This window comes from Hylobates moloch, unplaced genomic scaffold (assembly GCF_009828535.3).
Source record: "Hylobates moloch isolate HMO894 unplaced genomic scaffold, HMol_V3 SCAFFOLD_95, whole genome shotgun sequence".
Classification (NCBI taxonomy): Eukaryota; Metazoa; Chordata; class Mammalia; order Primates; family Hylobatidae; genus Hylobates; species Hylobates moloch.
Genome location: NW_026652370.1, coordinates 13,902 through 37,254, shown reverse-complemented (window position 1 = coordinate 37,254; position 23,353 = coordinate 13,902). Strand labels below are relative to the sequence as shown.

The 23,353-nt window shown below is 37.3% G+C and overlaps 1 protein-coding gene across 1 annotated transcript in view; it reads left to right on the top strand.

Moving 5' to 3' along the window:
- The first annotated feature begins 2,290 nt into the window (after positions 1-2,290).
- Positions 2,291-23,353, top strand: part of LOC116463946 (traf2 and NCK-interacting protein kinase-like) — a 34,437-nt gene continuing 13,374 nt past the window's right edge. Inside the window, exons 1-2 of the mRNA XM_032147252.2 lie at positions 2,291-2,343; positions 19,687-19,812. Coding sequence (XP_032003143.1) covers positions 2,329-2,343; positions 19,687-19,812 — 141 coding nt within the window. The 5' untranslated portion in view covers positions 2,291-2,328. The remainder of the gene's footprint in view (positions 2,344-19,686; positions 19,813-23,353) is intronic.

Sequence of the window (23,353 nt, the reverse complement as noted above, 5' to 3'; positions counted from 1 at the left end):
AGAAAGGGGGTCAGCTCTTGGACGGCCCTGCAAGCCGTGTGCAGTGGTTTGTCTGTATTCTGTTACACGTACCATTAAAATAATTTCAAGGCAAATCAGCTATATAATATCAGACAGACCCTCTGTATTTGCCTACATTTCCCCTACCCTCTTTCAGTGCTTTAGCAGATGAACAGCCATTATTTAAGACATGATTTATAGCCATTACTTTAAAGTCCACTGTTGGTTACAAAGCTGGTGATTCCTTTGCAAGGGTCATCATTACGGCATCACAGACTCAAAAGAGGATGCTGTTGCTACTTCTTCCTTGTGCAAGATTGACTCGTGGTTTGCAGGAAAGGTAGCATTGCTGCTCTGCAAGAAAGTTAGTGTTCCTGGTTCTGTAGCAGTGGCACTTCTATCCCTATCAAACTTGTGAAAACTAAATTTCTAAATGCTGCTTGGGATGGAAAGTGTTGGTAGTGCTGATACCCACTCACTGCCCTCTCTACTAACCAGTGAGCCCAGTCTCCCCAATTTTGTAGATGGGGAAATGAGGGCCCAGACACACCTGGTGGTCATGGGCAGAGCCTGGACAAGAACTGGGCTTCTGGGATTCTGGTCCAGGGCTCTTTACAAGGTAACACACCGTCTTCTCCCTCGATTTCAGGAAAGTTGAAATAAGTGTGAGGGGCTGTGTCTGTGACCATATTGGATTACTGACCTACTGTCTCCTTCTTTGTGCTCTTTCCCCAGTGAGGAGGAAGAAAGGGCAGCAGAATGGGGGTCAAAAGCAGAAGGAAGCACCACCAGAATCAGAGTAAATTTTTAAAGCTAAGATATGTGAGAAGAAAGAGGGCAGGCAGAGTGGGCAGAAGTTTAAGGGCCAGAGGAGTGGGGAAAATTAGGGTAGTAAGGGAGAAAAGTAGCAGAAAAAGGGAAAAGATTCAAGAGCACAAAGATATAGGAGGTCTCAGTTACAAAATTGACCCACTAATGTTTTCTACCACAACTTTTAAAAAATTTGATCCCACTAAACTAGCACATTTTCACCAACTTCAACTACCGAATCCAGATCACGCAAGGCCAATCACTTTTTCCACATCACAATTAAACATGCCTCCTTATCTGTTGTTAATTCATAAACATGCCACAGCGTCTATGGGGTAGGCCCTTACTATCCCAGGTACTGGAAATACATTGATGAGACATGGTCCTTGCCTTTATGAAACATACAGTTCAGTAGGGAAGACAACATTTAAAATTCACCAGAAGACGGGACCATACATAATTATAGCCAGCATCTGCTGACAGCTAATCTGCATATGTCACTGTCAAGTACTTTGTATACATTATCTCATATCGTTCTCACTACAACTCTCTGCATTAGGTATTATTATTATTTCAGTTTTTGAGATGAGGAAACTGAGGCTTGGAAGGTTGAGGGGCTTGCCTAAGGTCATGCAGCTAGGTTTTGAATCCAGCTGATCTTAGAAGCTACATTTTATTGCCTGATAGCAGCAATAAGTAAAATGTATTTTGGAAGCTATATATAAAATTCATGTAAAAGTAGTGAGTATGACCATCTTTGCTGTTGTCTGAGAGTCAGATGTAGACATTATGTTTTCTCAAGGAGCAAACAGAGAAAATAATTCTCTTCCGAGAGTGCCCCCTTGGCGCTCCCTACTCGTTTCTGATTTTGCCATGTGGTTGCTGCTTCACTGTGGTTCTAAAGACCAAAAGAGCCCACCTTGGGGAAGCAGTTCCTAATGTTCAACACTGTCTCCTTGATCACAAATTTGGATTGATTGCTATCCGTTTTAGTTTAGGCTCCCTTTTAAGATAAAGATAAATGAACAATCTCAGATGAATTATAGCAGAAGCATATCCAGTTAAAACCATTACAGGATATTTTAAGAATGAAAGAAACCAAAGTTTCTTCATCTACCGAGTGTTTTCTAACAGAGAGATATTTGTGTATTCTTCCACGCAGGCCTAGCTCCCCTTCCACATAAATCCTCTCACATAAGCTCTTGTCAAATGCCTTGGAGAGGAGGTAGAACCAAATTGTTCAACATTGCATTTTTTATTTGACTTGACACCCACTGTGAAAATAAACAAAGTGACTGGGGATGTTTTACAAAATAAACACTAAGTAGACATGGTGTTTCTATGTGTGTCTGTCTTTCTGTCTCCCCCCATTGACATAGTACAGCGCTGATCCAAGCAATTTTTCTTTATGGTTGGAATTGAATGCTACTATTCGTCATCAGAACTAAATCTTTTGTTATTATTTTTTCTTTACAGGGTCGTCATGTCAAAACGGGCCAGCTTGCAGCCATTAAGGTTATGGATGTCACAGGGGTAAGTGTCTTTATTTTGCCATCTCAATAGCCATGCAGATGCTCTTTGGCTTACGACGGGTTCACATCCTGATAGGCTCATCATAAGTAGAAAATATCGTTAAGTTGAAAATGCATTTAATACCCATAACTTATCGAACATCATAGCTTAGCCTAGCCTACCTTAAACATGCTCAGAACACTTACGTTAGCCTACAGTTGGGCAAAGTCATTTATCGCAAAGCCTATTTTATAATAAAATGTTGAATATCTCATGTAATTTGTTGATTACTATAGCGAAAGTGAAAAATAGAATGGTTGTACAGGTACTTGAAGTATGATTTCCACCAAATGCATATTGATTTCACACCACTGTTAGTCAAAAAAATCGTAACTTGAACCATTGTAAATGAGGGACCATCTCTATATTTGTAATAGAGAAGTTAATGATAGAAAAAAATTGTTTTCCAGAAAAACAATCTCCCTAAATATCTAATATCTTTCCCCACTTGTGGCTAACATAAGGAAGCGTGTGCAGTAGCTGACTGAAGAGATCATGGGTACATCACTCTAATTAAATTTGATACCTACACACTGCCTTATGTAGTTAGAGTGAATACTGTGTGCCAATAATTTACATAAACACAACCACAGATATTTGCATATGAATGCAGAACAAGGATGTGAAGGTATTAAATGAATAATACTGAGATTATACAGAAGAAATGAGTCTTAACTGTTTTCCCAAAGGTCTGCCTACCACTGGAGTAGACAGGAGCTTGGATGGCTCTAAGATCTTAGTAGGATATTTAACATGAATATTTCCCAAAACAAAATATTACTGATCCAATAATCACAATAAACACAAATTTTTATCATTATAGAGCACCAGTGAAACAAAATTTCTGCCTGGATAATCAAAAGCAATCTAAGAAATAGATTTTATTTTAAATACAATCTAATGTTTTCGATCCCTTTGCTAGGCCTACTTAAAATATTTTAATGCCTTTTCAAGAGTACACAGCAAAAATCTGACTTGAAAGGATTCACTGGACATCAAAGGCATGTTAATAATTTTCTGTTGTCCTGGGGATTTTTCTAAGATGTCTGTCTGCTGTACATGAAAGCTAAAAGACCAAAGTCTTCCATTCAGCCCAGAAGTTGATTATTCAATATAAATAGACATAGAATGAATGAGTCACACAAAAGCATCAAATAAGAAAAACAAATAAGAAAAAAATAAATAGAAAGACACACAGTATGTCTGTATGTCAAACTTCAACCCATACCTTTTGGGCTCACTTTGTTACCTTTGATAAGTATATGTTATGTGATAGTTACCTACCATAATACACATTTCACTAATTATTGTTTACACCACACATTGTACTGACTTATTGTTGATCTAAATTCCTCTTTAAGTTATATATATTTTTAACCAGTAAAAGATTATGTTCCTGTATGTTTGTTACCATTTAGATAAAGTACTAATTCTTTTTATTTGTCTTAAATACATTATTTAAGTTTTAGGTATTACAGAAGTTCAAATATTTAGTCCCAGTTAGTTTATTAATTCACCTGGCCCTTACTGAATAATAAAATGTATGTGCATTATATTAATTTGGTTTAAGAAAACTCTAAATAACTTCGGATTAAGCATAATAGAAGTGTCTTGCTCTCTCATGTTAAAGGAGTCTAAAGGTGGACAGCCCAGGGATGTATGTCAGCGATGTGGTAGAGTGAAGGATGTTTTTATCTTTCTGCTCCATCATTCTAACGCATGGCCTCCACAGTTAAGTTTGCTTTATGGTTCAAGATATTTATTGGATTTCCATTGATCACACTTTATGGCAGGTAAAAAAGGGAGAGCAGGGGGAGCAGAAGGGTACAAATGAGCCCCTTCCAGTGAAATATTTTCTACTTCCATACAACATTACTACTTGCTTCTGCTTTCATTGCCTATATCTAGCTGCAAGGGAAGCTAGAAAATGTAGTCTTTTATTCTGCTAGTGTGTCTAGTTAAAAATCCAGATTCTGTTAGTCAGAAATGAAGGGAAAGTGGATACTGGAATGGTTGATTAGCAGGATCTGACACAAAAATTAAAATCAGATACTATCAGTCTCTACATAGAAACCCATTATAAACGTGTAAACATTTTACAAAGCTCCAACCACAGAACGAATCAGAATTTGTTTTGCAATTCAGCTGAAGTCATACTACTGTATTTTCCTTGGATTGAATAGGATCTCTGCATAATGAGATGAGCTTGGCAGTTTAACAATTAATGGTTGTGGAAGGAGTCCAAGACATTCATGCTGCAGATTAAATTCTATTGTGTGGTTCTGAAGAACTACAGATGAGAGTTCCACTGATTTCATTACTCTTGGTGCATAAAATATGTGTTGATGTTCAAAGTATGACTCTGAACAATTTAAAGCCTCACAAGTAGAACCAGAAACTACTCAAGAACCACTATTGCTAGACCACTTTGCTTGGAATTAAAAGTTACACAGTTATTTTTCCCAGAGCATGTATTTTCAGCTTAAGGAATGTCAGTTAGTCTTTCTAAACTGGGTTTCATTAAGCATCTAAGCCCTACAGATGATGATTTGAGAGACTGCCTTCTCAGTTCTTCCAAGGAGGGTACAGAGGTAAGGCCATTTTACATGCAAAGGAGTGTCAATCCATTGCATAGAGTGGAGGCTTTATAGTATTTAGGCTTAATTCTCTTGGGGAACTCCTACTGAGGAGGGCTAGATAGTTTCTGTGATTCAGTCACGTCATTGATGATTATTTAACCACTGACTTTTAACAAAGGCAAACATGGATGCACATCAGGAAATGGTTTTCTCATTTTTGTGGTGTCTGATGTGGCATCAAGCGACTTTTGTATCACCCCCTTACACATCACAGTCAACATAAGATTTCCTTTGTGAAACTCATGTGGTGCCTTTAGAAGACAATCTATTCTATTTTGCCATGTTGTCTATTGTGTATTACAGAATGCTGTAAAAGCTTCTTACCAATTATGATAATTGTACTCATTATGGCTGCTCTGTTAAAAACTGAAATGAATTCTCAAAGGTCATCTTTGTTAATTGTATGCTATGACCTACGACAAAGTTACTATAGTTTATTGTTATAAAACTGATAAAGCCATAAACTTGACATCAATTTTTAAATTATTGTTTTTGTTCTACATCACTTCCTTTTTGTATAAAATAGCCATTGAGAGAACTGGATATAATGCTTATATCCTTCCATTTTTAGAGCTGAAACACTTCCAAATTTGCCAACATTTGCTTCAGAATTTGTGCTTAAACTCAGAGTAGGCCTTGAAGATCTTATAGTTCATGAAATCATTATGGAAATTTCCCCACTTTGTCACAGTCTGGGGTTTACCTCTCAGCTGGATTTTTGCACTCTAGATTGACCTACGGCATCTAGGAGGATCCCGGGTAGTGTTTCTCAAAGTGGACCGTCAGCATCAGTGGGCAGTCGGCACCCCTGAGGTACTCATGAGAAATGCAAATTCCTGGGCCTGCTGCAGGATTTCTGGGGTAGCCTCAAAATCTGCCTTTTCTATAAACTCCTCGGAGCGTCACACACATCAAAATGAGAGTACCACTTTTCTAGGGCCTCGTATTTACTTCTTTCTGGCTACCAGGTGTGAAGGAGCTGTGGTTTTTTGGGTTTTTTTTTTTTTTTTTTTTTTTTGACAACGCTGTAAATAATCCCCATTTTCATTTGGATAAAAATTCCTAGTGTAAAGTAGTCCCTTTACAATGACATCCTGAAGTGCATATACGACTTAATGAAATACTAATATTGTAAGCTTTTGCCTTTCAATGACTGGTTGTGATTACACTACTCAGGACATTTGGGGTTGTAGTACCAAACCTCCACCCAAACTGAATGAAGCTGAAAAGAGAATTTACTAGCTTGTATGAATTAAAACAACAAAAACCTCAGCACAATGCAGAGAGTCACCTAACATGATCACGATTTTGTCTCTCTCCATCTGTGGGCTCTGCTTTCGTCCCAGCAGCAGCTGCAGGCTCATGTTTTCACTCCTCATTGCCATTGGTCCCAGCAAAGGTGCCAGTCTGAATATCAGTGGTCCAGCTTGGACCATGTCCCCATCCCTGAGCCAATTCCTGACTCTCCAGTCCACGCCTGGGCTGGATGCCTGGCTCTGGAACCTACCACAGGGACTGAGAGTTGGAGAGAGTTGATTTCTCAAAGAAAAACCTGAGAGTTATTATAGAAAAGGGTGGGAAAGATGCTGGGTGGGCAAAAACAGGAGAATTCTATGACTATAATATCATATAATAGTGAGTGTGTTCAAAACTGATTTGGTCCTTAAGTAAAGTGTTTCTCTAGTTACATTTTTTATATTCCTATCAAAAAGAATAATAATGGTAGCTAACACTAAATGAGTGATTACTATGTGCCAGAACTCTTTAAAATACTTTCTATATATTAATTCATTTGATCCTCTCAGCAACTAAGCAAGCAGGTTCCATGATTAGCCCCATTTTGGAAATGTGAAAGCCAGGCATTTTAAGTATCTTGCTCAATGTAACATGGCTGCCAAAGGAAGGAGTGAATATTTCAGCCTGAGCAACGTAACCCCATCCTTTAAGTCTATCTTCTTAACCACATTGTTTTCAGTCTTCAATTCATGTAGTGTTCAATTTCATGTGATTCTTTTTTCATTGATTTATTCAACAAATATTAACTAAAATCTACTTTATGATAGGCACTGGAAATTTAAAGATGAAAAAAATGGTCTTTTGCCTGCTCACAGTAATACAACCTTGTCCTAAATATTTATAAATAAAGCTTATACACTTTATAACAAGGCTGTAGAATGTGTAAATAACGTTACTTGTAAAGTTTGATGGGACTGTGAGGAGACAGTCCTCACTGAGGAAGCCCAGGAGGACAGTCAGGTGAGGACATTCCGGCCAAGAATACAGCCGGTGCCAAGGCATGAGGCTGAGAGGGCATGTTCTGGAAACTGCACATAGCTTAGTTTCGAGGTTAAAAGTGCCAAGAAGGGGTTGATACAAGATGAATCTAGACACATTAGGAGGGGCCAGGTCATGAAGGAATTTAATACTGTGACAAGGAGTTTACAAGGTTTTTAATTTTTAGTTTTCTCAGTAGAACACTTTGATCAAATAGTCTTAGAGAAAAACCCAATATATAAAAGAAGTGTAAGCAGGTTTTCTTTTCTTTTTTTTTAAACCAAGGGTGGGAGACCGTAAGTCCTGGCTCCTTTCCTCAAACTACTACTAGAGCCAGTGCAAGAGCCAGAAGTTGAACAGGAGAGTAACACCGTAGGATTGCCTACTAGGAGGATCCATGCTAAGCCCTGCTTCACCGAATTCCTATTTCTGTCTTACTGAATTTCTGTAGGTGAAGCTTATGACCAGCCTCCATCTCTTTCTGAAGAGTAAGGAAGTGTTCTTCTCCCAATAGTAGACTGTTTTGCCCATCATTAAAGGGCTCAGTGAATGCTTGCTGAAATTGCACAAAAAGAAAAGAAAAGTCTTTTCATCTTGGGTTGTTTGGAAGAGTAAGGGGGACACATTGTTCCAAGTACATTTGGTTCTTTCGTCCCAAAGGGAGGCAGTTCAGTGGCATAATTAATAGTATGCACTTAATAATATTGTTAATAATAATAATGACAATAGGCACGGGCCAAAAAGGGGCTAATACTGATTGTTTATTATGTGCCAAGCATTGTTCTTAGTACTTAACATGTATTAATTCATTTAGTCCTTAAAACAACGTCCATTAGGAGAGTACTGCTGTTATATCTATTTTACAAAGGAATTGACAGCAGAGAGCCTAAGAAACTTGCCCAAGCCCCACAGATAGTAAGTGGCAGGGTTGGAATTCAAATCGAGCCAGTCAGGGCATACCCACACTCTGCACAGACATCTTATTATAGGATGAGAAATGGGAGAGTATTGCCAGAGCACGGCCTTCAGATTCGGAGAGAGCTGGGCTTATATTCCACTCATCTCCTTACTGATTGTGACCTTGGGCAAATCTTAACTTTTCTGAGCTACAGTTTTCTTATTGGTTAATGTTGCAAGCTTGTTTTGGGACTTAAGTGGCATATAGTATCTTGTACCTGACACACAATAGGTCTTCAATAGATGATTTTAATGGTTAGTGCCAGTAAGGTACATTGAATCACTGAATAAGACAGGCAATAGGAATGAAAAGATTGTAGTGTGCATTAAAATCCTGTAGTTGTGTATTTTGATGACAGCCTGATCTGTGAACTACGTGCCAACTTGTATTAGTTAATTGCTGATATGGGTAGATAGTTTGCACTCACCCTATCTTTACCACCTCAGTTACAGAATTGTTAGCCTTACCCTGAATGGTATGTAGTTGAAAAAATAGCTTACTAGAGCAGGGTCCAGGAAAGAAAGTGAAGCTAGATTCCAGAGGCTGAAGGCTGAAATCACAAGATTTCATTCATTCATTTACTTGAGAATGAACGAATGCACTGTGCTACGGAGTCATCCTGTGAACAAGACAGACATGGGCACTATCTTCTGTAATCTTTTATTTTAGTACAAGACCTTTAGCAGTTAAACAATAGCAGTCACAATTCTGACTAACTTCCAAGCAGTATACAGAGTATGAGAAGAGAATTTAAGAAGAAACTGACCTAGCTGGTGGCCAATAAATGATTTCTGTGAAAGTGACAGCTATGTGAGATCTATAGGACGAGTAGACCTTGGTTAGCTAAGTGAAGGGGTAGGGGAGGTGCACCTCCACATTTGGGAGCTTGACCTTCAGGTGATGTCAGCAGAGCTTGGGGATTCCCATCTGAGGCTCCTTTGCCACAGAGGCCCTCTGGACAGCTCTTTGGGACTTTTACTTTGGGGCCATTTATGTAGATGTCTTCAGCAGACAGAACAGTCTGATCAAGCACATGGTCAAAACTTTCAACAGAGAAAAGATAAACAAATGGTTTTTTTGTCTTCATAATACCCTCCACCTTTGGGGCTATTTTCAGTGCTTCAATTCTGTATGCTATACAGCATGTAGAACTCGGAAAGCTTCTATGGTTCTAAAAATGAACAACTGAGCTGCCCACTCCATGCACACTTTAGCATCTGTCCTCTTCTTGCATACAGATTAGACCCCTTTAGGTGGCTTATATGTGTCTGGGTCTTTGCACATGTTCATGCATGCTGTGTGTAAGGCCTGGATGTTGGCCTTGTCATATGTGTATGCTCACCTGTTAGATGCATTGCTTAAGTGCAAAAAATAGGCCTGGGGGCTACTGTCTATACCTCCAAACTGATAAAGGTGAGCAATAGTTTTAAAAAATATTTTTACATCATAATAGTTTGTATTCACTGGTCCTTTTATTTGCATTTGATCAAAATTATAATTAATTGCTTTAGCCTCCTAGTGGGGTGGAGATGCCTATAGATGAGAAAATTGGCACACAGAAACTGGGGTGCTCGGAATCACTGACTGGGCTGTTCAAAGCATGATTTCCAACCAAGTTCCTCAGTAGTGGAACACAAGGTCTCCTTCTGCAGGTCCATCCTTTCCTTTATGCTGCCAACACTTGCCACCTCATATTCATTCCCCTCTTTTGACTTCACTAGGTCCTCTCTTGTTGAGCTCTGTTGCTCTTCTTTGATTTGACTTCCTCACCAATATTTTGAATTTCTATTTAATGACTTGGGAAGTTCAGCTTTTATTTTTATTTATTTTTCATTATTTAAGTTCAGGGGTACATGTGCAGAACGTGCAGGTTTGTTACATAGGTATACACGTGCCATGGTGGTTTGCTGCACCCATCAACCCGTCGTCTACATTAGTTGTTCCTCCTAATGCTATCCCTCCCCTTGACCCCACCCCACGACAGGCCCCATTGTGTGATATTCTCTCCCCTGTGTCCATGCGTTCTCATTGTTCGACTCCCACTTATGAGTGAGAACATGCAGTGTTTGGTTTTCTGTTCTTGTGTTAGTTTGCTGAGAATGATGGTTTCCAGATTCACCCATGTCCCTGCAAAGGACATGAACTCATCCTTTTTATGGCTGTGTAGTATTCCATGGTGTATATGTGCCATGTTTTCTTTATCCAGTCTATCATTGATGGGCATTAGGGTTGGTTCCAAGTCTTTGCTATTGTGAACAGTGACACAATAAACATACGTGTGCATGTGTCTTTACAGTAGAATGATTTATATTCCTTTGGGTATATACCCAGTAATGGGATTGCTGGGTCAAATGATATTTCTAGTTCCAAATCCTTGAGGAATCGCCACACTGTCTTCCACAAGGGTCAAACTAATTTACACTCCCACCAACAGTGTAAAAGCTTTCCTGTTTCTCCAGATCCTCTCCAGCATCTACCGTTGCCTGACTTTTTAATGATTGCCATTCTAACTGGCGTGAGATGGTATCTCATTGTGGTTTTGATTTGCATTTCTCTAATGACCAGTGATGATGAGCATTTATTCATATCTCTGTTGGTTGCATCAATGTCTTCTTTTGAGAAGTGTCTGTTCATATCCTTCACCCACTTTTATTTTTCCTTCTTTAAAACTTCTTTCTCATTTGAAGCCTACTGACTCTAATAAGCTTTCAAGGCCAGGGACAGGAACTGTGCATTATCCATCTTTGCACCCCATGCAGAGCTTGCTAAGGTCGAACCTGGCACTGGCACTGGCACCTAGTAGTTGCTACTACATTATGTATTATATATGCATATTATATGTATATCATATATATAAAATGATATGTATCATATATGTTATATATTATGTCATTATATATAACATATATAATATATGATATATATCATATATCATGTATATTATAGATATCATATAGATATCCTATATATTATATGGGATATATGATATATATCGATATATATCCCATATGATATATAATATAATAATTATAATAATATATATTGCTATATAATACATAATGTATATTATATAATGATATTATATATTATATAAATTATATTATATGTTATATAAGATGTATTATGTAATAATGTATATTAATTATTATATAATATATAATACATTATAATATATTAATATAATATAATTATAATATATAACAATATATTATATTTTATACAATATGTATTATATTATATAACAATATATAATTTATTATAATTATATTATTACTAAATTGTTATAATTATTATTTAATTTAATTATTTAATATAATTATTTATTATAATTATATTATTACTAAATTATTAAATTATTATAATTACTAAATTATATATTATATATAGTTATAATATACATAATTTAGTAATGGGTTTGCTGGGTTGAGTAAATCATTATTGAATGATTATATGAATATATATTATATGTTATAATATATAATATAATTGTATATTTTAAATATAATATATAAAATAATATGTATTTTAAATATATAGATATATAATATATTTATATATCTAATATATATTTACATATTATATATTTAATATATAATAAATATAATTTAATATAATATTTAATATAATATAATATATTTTATATAATATATAATAAATATAACAATATAAATATAAATATTTAACAGTTAATGTAGATTTAATATTAGATGTAGATAAATATATATTTAATATATCTAATATTAAATATATATTATATATTTATTAAATCTAATATTAAATATATATTATATATTTATTAAATATATAGATTTAATATATCTAATATATATTATATATAAATGATATGCATATAATACACAGATAATATATAATGCATAAATAGTATATACAATGTAAAAATATCTGTAGAGTATAATGCATATTTATGTAAAAATAAATATAAAAACAATATTAAGATTAGAAAGCCAGGTGAAGGATAAGCAAATTGAAATTACAGGCCACAGAGAACTTGCTAGTTATTTTTCCCAATAACCAAAGCCAAAAGGGGGGACGTTATAAATTACACCGTTTATACTATCAGAAAAAAAAAACAACTCATTCCAATTCCTGTGGGCTGTTATCTGAATTGTAAATCTAGGATCCTTGAAGATATAAGCCACGCCATTTATGGTAGACTTTAGCCACATGGATGACATTATTGCTAGGTTTGAAACTGTTTACTTCTGGGTTACTTGAGTTTGGGTCTTTTTGTTAATTCGTGGTTTTCTTGGGAGTCATGCCTCAGTGCAGGCTTGGGTATGAGAAAGACGTCCTTTTGTTATCTACTCCTTTAAGGGACTCCTTCATTGTAAGAGAAAGCAGGTTAGCCTGCTGGCAAAGAAGAGCCCTGCACAGTGTCAGTCTTCTGGAATATCCTAGTTCTGACACTTCATGGCTTTCTGACCCTGGACATATTGCTTAACCTTCTCTATTCTACATCTACAAATGTGGATAATGCCACTTCTCTCACAAAGTTAGTATGAGACGTAAGTATATTAATCATTATTTATGAAGGGTTTCAGAACAATATGTAGAACATGGTATTCAGTGCATATTGTTGTTATTATTACCGGGTCTTTTGCAGACAATTTTTATTTTTCTCTTTATAGCACCAAAAGCCTCCAAAGTAGACAACATGCTACACCCTCTCCAGCCACACGACCTTGGCAAACACTTTCTCTGCCAGGAAAATGTTTCCGTCCCAATCACACTATATCACATTTTCTCTTTTTTTCTTCCCAACTGGGTAACTTTCACCTAGCCTTAAGAACTCAGCGCAAACTTAAGTTTCTTGAGGTTAATTAGATCAGCTACCACATGCTTCTCATGGTAGTAATTTTGCATGTAATTGTCATTCTTTGATTCGTATCTGTGTCTTCCACTAAACTGTAGTAAGCTTCATTGTAGCAGAACTTGAATCTGTTATGCCTGTTGTAGTATGATTATATTACTGGCATTTAGCATTATGACTGGAATATAGTAGGCACTTAGTAAATAATTCTTTTTTCTTCTTTACTTTTTTTTTCAACTGTTATTTTAGACTCAGGAGGTACATGTGCAGGTTTGATGCTTGGGTATGTTGTGTGATGTTGAGGTTTGTGACAAATGATTCTGTCACCCAGGTACTGACCATAGTACCCAACAGTCAGTTTTAACTCTTGTCCACCTCCCTCTCTACTCTAGTAGTCCCCAGTGTCTATTTTTCTCATCTTTATGTCCATCTGTACCCAATGCTTAGCTCCCATTTGTAAGTGAGAACATGCAGGATTTGGTTTCCTGTTTTTGCATTAATTTGCTTAGGATAATAGCCTCTAGCTCAACCATGTTACTGAAAAGGACATGATTCCATTCATTTTTATGGCTGCATAGTATTGCATGGTGTATATATACCATATTTTCTTTACCCAGTCCACCATTGATGGGCACCAAGGTTGATTCCATGTCTTTGCTATTGTGAATAGTGCTGTGGTGAAAATGTGAGTGCAAGTATTTTTTTGGCAGAATGATTTGTTTGCTTTTGGATATATACCTAGTAATGGGTTTGCTGGGTTGAGTAAATCTTTCTTGAATGAATTAATTTAACTTAGAGTTAACATATACAGCAAATCCTGGTGCTGCCTGCAGAATGTCCTGGCAAAGTCCTATCAATGCTACAATGAAGAGATAGGGACTTAGACAACTCGTTGGACAACTCTGGGTCTGTTTCCTTAAATCTATTAGGTGTAATAGTTTTAGTACATCTAATTATTTATTATCTATTGTAATTATTTATTACAATCTGATTTATTACCATCTGTTAAATGTAATAGATTTAAGGAAACAGACCCAAAGCTGCGCGTAACTTGACCCTGAGATAATTTTAGGTGATTTACATGCTCAATTCTCATTTAATTTTAAATAGAAACATATAATAAACTGTGATTTAAAAAGCAGACCTCAAACTGTATGTTACACAGTTTGTATGTTATGTTGGTATGTTATACCAACTTTGAACACACTGGAAAATGCCAGCCTCTTAATTTGTGCTGCTAGGTTACCCTATTCATGTGCAGAATGGCATTGATTGTGAAGATTCTACTTAAATTTCAAGGCATGCTCTTAACTATTTATCTTAGGAAATGCAGATTTCTCTCCATCCTATAGAACCGAAAGAAAAATGAAAATTAATAAGATATTAGAGCTGATGTGTAACTTTAAATTTCTTTCTAATTTTGTATTCACTAGAACAACTTCTTGTCATTGACTAATTGTGTAAGTAGATATTGCATATACAAATAAATGTTTACTGATTTTAAAAATTTAGTTTTTGTCAGCTATATATTTGCATCCTGAAAAAAACTTCTATTGCAGGGAGGGATTTCACTTTTACAAATTATTTTAGAAGCTTTTTTAAAACCACATTCTAAATCATCGTGACGATCCCTTCAAATTCTCCTAGCCTGTGATCCTTTAATGATAAATTGTCTCCTACATTTTGCCACATTCAGTCAATGCTGAAGGTGAGAATGACGGATAACACAAACACCTGCTTAATGGCAACAGCTGCTGTGAAAGCAGTGCAGATGAGCGGGAGCAGACACGGTTCTAGCCAGTGTCCACACATCTATGGGATAGATGTATGGACACATCTATGAATCTGTAGACACATTCATGAATCTGTACACCTTATACTTCTCTCTAGACTTCATCCTGACCAGTCTCTTGGACTTGCTGTAGGAATTGCATAGTTTTATTCCTGTGCCACGGATTGAGAGTTAAATGTTGGGCAGACTTTATTACAGAGCATATAACTAATATTAAATGTTTTATTCCATTTTTAAATCCTAGCATATCATAGGTACTTAAAGTGTGTTCCCCTGTGTAATAAATATGCAACTTAAAATCCCTTCTTTATTCCTTGAAAGCAATCATAAGCAAATATTATTGTATGCTAACAAGCTTCTTTAATTGGAAGACAAAAGTCAGGGTTCTCTTCCGCCCTGGCTTAGGATGCTCTTAAACTCTTCCGATCAATGACTTTGGTTTTGGTCACCATGGATAATTGCCCTTCATCTGACTAGTAGTTTTCTGTATAGAATTAAGAATACTGGCTTTGGAGTCAGACAAATCTGGTCTTGAATCTGAGGTTTAACGTTTAAAATATGAGTGAACTTGGGAAAGTTACTTAACTTCTCTGAGACTCATTTTACTCATTTGTAAAATAGGATCCAGCTTCATAGCTGTTCTGAGTGCTCGATAAGATAGTTCATACATAGCTGCTGGTACACAGTAAACATTACATGAGGTTTTGGCTTTGGCTATGTTTTATGACCACATAGTGACAATCATGTTGCCATCAGAGGTCGTCAGTGGCTTAAAAGCATTAACTGGAATTCTCTATTTCCTTGCGTTTGAAAACTGCCTATCTTCCCATGATTTCTCATCTTCTAGAAGGTCAATCCCAGTTTCTCACATGGGGGCTGAAGGGTTGGTTCTCTGGCAAGCAGTAGGAGAGGGCCAGTCTCAAGGCACAAGTGCTTTTCGGGCCTCTGCTTCATCCGATTTGCTAATGTCCCCTTGACCAAAGCAAGTCATGTGGCTAAGCCCCGGTTCAAGGAGAAGAGAAATGGACTCCACCTCTTGATGCAGGTAGGACACATATCATGGCCATTTTCTTTTTCAGTCTACCACAAACACTAAGCACTAGGTAGATCCTGTGATCTTGAGAAATAATGTTATCTTCTTTATGTTAATACTAAAGCTACATTTAAATAAGCACTTAATCATTTCTAAGCCCTGAGAAGTGGCTTACATAGGTATTCTTATTCCTATTTATAGCTGAAAATGACTGACATTTGGAGAGTTTAAGTGCCATGGCTGAGGTTAACACAATGAATACGACTGGATTTGGAAGGCTTCTGATTTAAGTAATGCTTCTTCCTAGAGTACCGGACTTGGCTTATTGAAGTTACTCTTTTAAATGTATGATAATTTGGTACCACTACTATATTTTTCATTATTGCCCAGTGGTCTTTAGTTTATCAGAGGGCTTGATCCTTGTGCTTAATACTTAACATTTAGAAATAGTACATTTACAAAATAATTTACAAATAGAGTCTATTCAAATTCTCATAGCCTGTGATCCTTTAATGATAAATTGTCTCCTACTTTTTGCCACATTCAGTGTCAATTCTGCCACTGTGGGTGGCAATTCTGATAGGTGCTACAAAGGAGAAGATACATGATGATTCATGGGGCAATAATTTTTTAACTTACAACTTTTTAGTTTAATTCTAGCCTCCCTTGCTCTCTCTGCATTTTTGGAAAGCATTGTAACTCATCTCCCTCGATGGGCCATATTGTGAGAGGCTGAACTCTTTGAGGCATGGTTAAATGAATTATTGTCACTAGTAAGGGTCTTCCTTCCTGTTTCACTGAATAACTTACTGCCATCTGTGCCCTAGACTAAAATTCTGGATAAACAGGAGCCCCAAAGGCCTGCTAAATTGCATGCTGACTTAACAGGTTGCGTAAGATCAAGGATTTATATTTTAGAACTACCTAACCGTGACTTACAGTGGTTCCATAATTGTGTTTGGCAACAGTGCAATTTAAACCTAAAATTCAAGTGATTTACATTTTGGCCTTCCTGCCCTTTTATTTATTTATTTTTGGGTTACGTAGATTAGTAATAACATTTACTTTGTAGTGCACTTTATAATGCACATCCGTTATCTAAGTACCACAAAATGCTAGGACTTATAATATCTTTATCTCATCATAAATGAGAAAACTTAGGGTCCAAAAAGATAGGTGACTTTCTTGGGATCCTGCAGCCAGAAAGGAATGGTACCCAAACTCAACATGCACCTCTTCTGCCCACCCTCATTTTTCTGATCCCAGACTCAATGCATATGCTGTCCTTATTGTCATATTGCCTCAGTTTACCTTTGCAAAATGATGGAGAATGTACTGACTTTATTCTGACCTCCAGTACTATTTATTTTGGATTTAATTACGTAGTGCCTTCTGCTGCTATTTAACTGTTTTATAAGCTCTTATTTTCTTAATGACATGGTGAGCTTTTTATAGGCAGTCCCCCCCACCCCAACGTCTTTCCCACATCACCCACTATCCTGCTAAGAACCCAGGAGGCAAGCGGCAAATACTTGTAGAAGCAGCCTGATTTCTCACTAATAATGACTGATGCTAAGATTGACAGGCTGCAGTTGGAAAGTGATCCGTGTCTTTTATTACCTCATGTAGTTGCCTTTTTAATGGAAGCAGCTGTCGATGCTGTGCTGCCCACAGAAACCCTCAGGTCGTTTTTCTCCCTTTCTATTTAGGCTTCCCCAAAGTACATCCGCTCACATCCTACATTCATCCACAATTATTTGGCCCCATACAGCAAGTTTAAAAATAGCCAATGTGCACCACAGTAAGACGTTGGAGGTGCGCTGTAGGGACCCTTCAACAAGTTGAAGGCTGGCGAAGGTCATTCTCTCCACGACCTGCAATGAAGGCGTGGGGAGTTTCTGATAGCTGCTGAGAAGAATAGGTGGTCAGCAGTGTGCCTTCCCCTGTCTCGCCCCTTGACTCCCTTCCCCGCTGCTGTTCCAGCCACGTGCTTCTCCTTAGCTCGGCATCCCCAGCATATATTCTATTTTGAGATTACCTAGTCTTCAGCTTAGTTAAGCCATGTGATATGTAACATGCTTTACTTCTCCTAGGTTTGCAAATCCCCTTTGTTTTTTCCTAAAGCTTATTTTAGTAAAAAAGCATGGTCAGCAAATGTCAGCACTTCACTACTGTCCTCACTCTATTCTTACCTGTTCCTTTTAACATCACTAATGCTGCTTTAGGCATTGGGCTCTTTGCAGTTATTCGTTCCTTTAGTTGCATTTATTCACAGGCACTTTGCTTGGTGCTAGGGATGTTGTAGAGAACAAAACAGGCAGGATTCCTGAGTTTACAGTTCTTACAGACTGATGAGAAGAGACCTTAAGCAAATGATAAATGTGGGTGGCAATTCTGATAGGTGCTACAAAGGAAAAGATACATGATGATTCACGGGGCTAGAACCAAATTGGGCAGATCAGGGAGCTCTGCTGGGGAAGGAACTGTAGAACTGAGATCTGAAGATCTGGAGAGGAGAGCTTACGATATATGGAGAAGAGAGTCGAATAATGGGACACACCTCCAAACCAATGTCAACAAATACAGCAGGTATGTAAAGGAGTGTAGGGCCTATGACCAGATGCAGTGGGGGGACTTGACATTGCCTGAGAGAATTAAGGAAGAGATCCCTGGTGAATGTTGATTAAACTCAATCAGGAATGGTGAGTAGAGCTTATATGAAGAAGAGGTGGGGGAAAGAAGACAGCACACGAGAGACTGCAGGAAGTCCCAGTGATGCAGAGACACTGGAAGGAGGCAGTGCAGCCGGAGTGGAGGAGGGTACAGACAGGGGACACCATGGGTAGTTTTTCAGGTCATGGTAATGTCACATCTTACACTCAGGGACAGTCATAGCTTACTGCTGCATCTAAAAAATTATCCTGAGGTAGAAACTTTCTCCCCCAACCTCAACAATAAAACACTCCTCTGCCGTCCAACCAATATGTATACACATCAAGAAAATAAAATTATGGGAGGTCACACCGTCTCCACCAGCACTGCCAGGACCTCTGAAAAGGTTGGAGGACTCCAAATCCAGGTTGGTGGACTCCAAATCAAAATTCACAGTGAACAAAACCTGAATATTAAGAAACTAACTCTGTAAAAGGGTTGTCTCTTTTTACATCCTCAGCACCACCACATTTCCCCCTTTCTTTCTAAGGTGAGTTTCCTGAAGGTGAGGTGGGTACTCCTGCTTGGTGAACTTCCTTAGATCTAGAGAACTTACCTTTGCTCCTTTTCCCATCTGACTTTCATCATCTTCAGTCAGGTACTTCAATGAATGAAAGGAGCCTTCAAAGAAAATGAACCTAACAAAATTTAAATCTGAGAGCCCATGGTTTTAATATCGTTCACTTTCCTCAATCTTTCTTACACCAGATAGAATCAGTAATAGCTACTTCATGGATGTAGTTCCCAGAGACCTACAGTGAATTTTCTCTCAATAGTCTTTCTACCTTGATCTCTTCTAGGTGAAGAGATGAGGGATTGTTTGGGGTGTTTTTGTTTTGTTTTCCAAGAGATTGTGCTATGCCTGTTTGTTGTACAAAAAGAAGAGTCTCTTGGACAGCCAATGTGTTATGTTTTAGAATTGTTCTTTGCCCTCATATGTAATAATTATGCTCATTTGTCAACAAGGAAGAAAAAACAAGAAAAATTTTAGATGGCGATGAAGAACAGAATCCTGCTAACAACAATAGATTTTCATGACAAAATTTTTATATTGTTCTCATACAGGATGAAGAGGAAGAAATCAAACAAGAAATTAACATGTTGAAGAAATATTCTCATCACCGGAATATTGCTACATACTATGGTGCTTTTATCAAAAAGAACCCACCAGGCATGGATGACCAACTTTGGGTATGTAGTGCTGTCCAAATTTGCTTTATTCACATAAAGAACAAACAGGGCCAAATGGTTCATTTTTCTATCCTCATGACAAAATTTGATTAACTCCTTCTTTAACCCTTAGCCCCCATGATATCCGTAACATATTGTTTTCAGGGTTTGCTCCCATTTCCTTGAATATCTATCTTTTCAGGATCTCTAAATGTTCCTTCTGTCCCTTAATATGGACCATCCCCAAAGCCAATTGTTAAGTTCTCTGTTGTTTTGTTTTTTTTTTTTTCCACTAATTGACAACCTTTTATTGTGTTTTATTTTAGGCACCATGGTATTTACATTTTATGAATTGTATCATTTATTTTGCTTCTTTGAGTTAGGTATTATTCTTTCCCTAATTTCTTGAATGATGAAATTAAGGTTTACAGAAAAAAATGGGTAAACTGTTCCAATGTCTACATAGCTAGCAGGGATGGATCTAGGATCTAACCAAGCTCTATGTGATTCTCTGTCTATTACTGATGTGTGGGTGACTCTGAAACACAAACTTTAACTCTGTAAGTAAAATACCTAATACAGTGTCTAGTACCAAGTAGGGACTCTGCAAAGGTTGTTTTCCTTTCATGTTTCCCCTAGTCCACTTAGCTGTGTGCCACAGTCCTTTATCTTTGACAGTCTAAGAGGCAGCTCTAATTGGCTGTCCCACCAACGAGTTTACTGTGTTTGATACCAAACCCTGTCGCTGCTCTGCTGAGCCCAGACTGCCTTTTGCTCACCTTTCTGGTTTCTGTCCTTGGAACTTTTATTCACTTAGTCCTTCAGCAAGATTATAATGCTGTATTGGTTTGGCCTTCCCTTGCCAATTTTATAATTACCTCCCTAGTATGGGCCCATTCAGTGGAAGCCTGGACTTTACAATGGCCTCCCATGTGTTGATCTACTTTTCTTTCACTCTTTCTTCTTCCCTCTACCTCTGTCCTTCCGTCCCTCCTTCCCCCCTTCCTCTCTCTTAATTTCTGTTCATCCCACATGTCGTTGTTATATTAGTGCTTCTAAAAATACCTTTTTAACCCCTTACTGTCTTGCTCATTTTCCAGAGGTTTTGTATGTGCCTAACACACAAAATTTACTGAATTAGCAAGAGCCTACTATATGCCAAATACTGTGCTGAGCTGTGTGGATCCAGTGATGGCTATTTCATGGAGAATTCCCAAAGTACTCAGCCTTGGGTAGAAGTAACTATTTTAATGCATCAGACATTTCCAATCCAGTGGAGAAGACAGAATATAGACAATGAATGCAATCAGTGACCAAAAAAGATATAAAAATGTTAGCTTATAAAACTAACAAGATTTTCATGTCATTTAATATGAGTACTCAATCTTTGGAAATGAAAAGAACCATTGGGATTTTTTTTTTTTCATAAGGCTTATCTCCAAATTTAAAAGAAAAATTATTTGGGGGTAAACACATTTTATATAGTTTATGTGATTCTAAAAAAGTTACAGTAGGTTTTAATTGTGGCCTCTAAATGTATAATAGATGTAAATATGAAGATTCAACATATAAAAGTTGTGGGAGAAAATAAATATGACTATAATCCTAAAGAGAGATATATGACAACAAAGGGATACATCATAAAATATAATTTTGATGGACTTGACTATATACATGTTTTAAATGTCTTCTTAACAAAAAAACATGAAGTAAAAATGCAAATAACTGAATAAAAATATTAATTTTATATATAATGAACAAAGAATTTAGTAGCCTTCAGAGATGAAGCATTTTTATAAATCAATAGGAAAAACATGAAATTACTAATAGCAAGATTGAGTTAAGGAAAAGGTTACAACCAAAAAAGTAAGCAATGTCAATTATCACTAAAGGTGTATTAAAATGCTATTTATACTAACAATAGAAATCCACAAGAAAACAATAGATACCATTTCTTGCCTAGTAGACTGGCAAAGATTTTTTTTAATTATAATGTCCAGAATGGACACCCATACCCACTGCTCATGGAATGAACAGTGGTCCAACTTAAGGGCAGTTGGCATACACACAACACACACACACAGAGACATACACACACACACACACACACACACACACACACACACACACACATACACACCTTCCAAAGCAAGCGCCTTACTTTTGACTCCATATTTTCACAGGCAGGAATGTGTCCTAAATAAAGTCACTTATTTAGGTAACTACATAAGGATGTATGTAGAAGTTAACCAATAGGGAGTCACTTAAGGGACACTGCAGACAACTAAAATGATGTAGCTCTACATTTATAAATGGATAAGCATTAACAATTGTAGTAGGGGCTGGGCGCGAGGGTGGCTCACGCCTGTAATCCCAGCACTTTGGGAGGCCGAGGCGGGTAGATCACTTGAGGTCAGAAGTTTGAGACCGGCCTCCTGACCAACATGGTGAAACCCTGTCTCTACTAAAAATACAAAAAAATTAGGTGGGCATGGTGGTGGCTGCCTGTAATTCCAGCTACGCCAGAGGCTGAGGCAGGAGAATTGCTTGAACTCGGGAAGTGGAGGTTGCAGTAAGCCGAGATAGCGTCACTGCACTCCAGCCTGTGTGACAGAGTGAGACTCCGTCTCACACACACACAAAAAATAATTAAAATAAAATAAAATAGGACTTTGTAAAGCCTTTTGAAGAGGTTATAATTAGATATAGTATGTTTTCATTTTTGTGGAAAAAATACACATGTAGTAACTTGGTGGGGATATCTGATCTAATGTATACTAATTGTGTTGAAAATATTTATTTTGAGGTAGTAATTTCATTTTAAAAACATTTTTCTTTTTTACATCTGCTTTTTTTTTCTCTAATCTTCCTCTTCAGTACATTTTCTTTTAGAGACAGGGTCTTGCTCTGTCTTCCAGGCTGCAGTGCGGTGGCACCGTGATAGCTCACTGTAGCCTTAAATACCGTAGCTCAAGCGATCCTGCCACCTCGGCCTTCTGAGTAGCTCTGACTACAAGTGCACGCCACTATGCCCAGCTAATTTATTTATTTTTTTGTCTCACTTTCTTGCCCAGGCTGGTCTCAAACTCCTGGTCTCAAGTGATTCTCCTGCCTTGGCCTCCCAAAGTACTGGGATTACAGGTGCAAGCCACTGCACCTGGCCTGAAATTGCTCTTAAGTTCAGCATTTGAACCCTTTCTGCTGCTGCTTTTGTTATTGCTACTACTGGGCTGTCCTTGCTCCTTATAAAAGACTGTCTGCTCTCTGAGGGCAAGGATTGTGTCTTTTGCTTCCCTCTGCAGCATTTGGAAGGCACTGGGTAATATGCTGACAAAATCATTGGTTTATGAATGAAAATTATATTGTTAGAACAAAACCTGGTTGCAACAGGTACTTTTGAGAGCTCAGTTTCCCTGAGGCCTGCAGATTCAACAGGATGTGATGAGGTGGCATGAGTTAAGATATCTTTGTGTTTCCAAAGGACTTCTACATTGTCAACAATTTAGCATTTTAGCAGTGACCCTGAATTGCCAGAAGCTGCAGCAGATGACACATAGCGAAT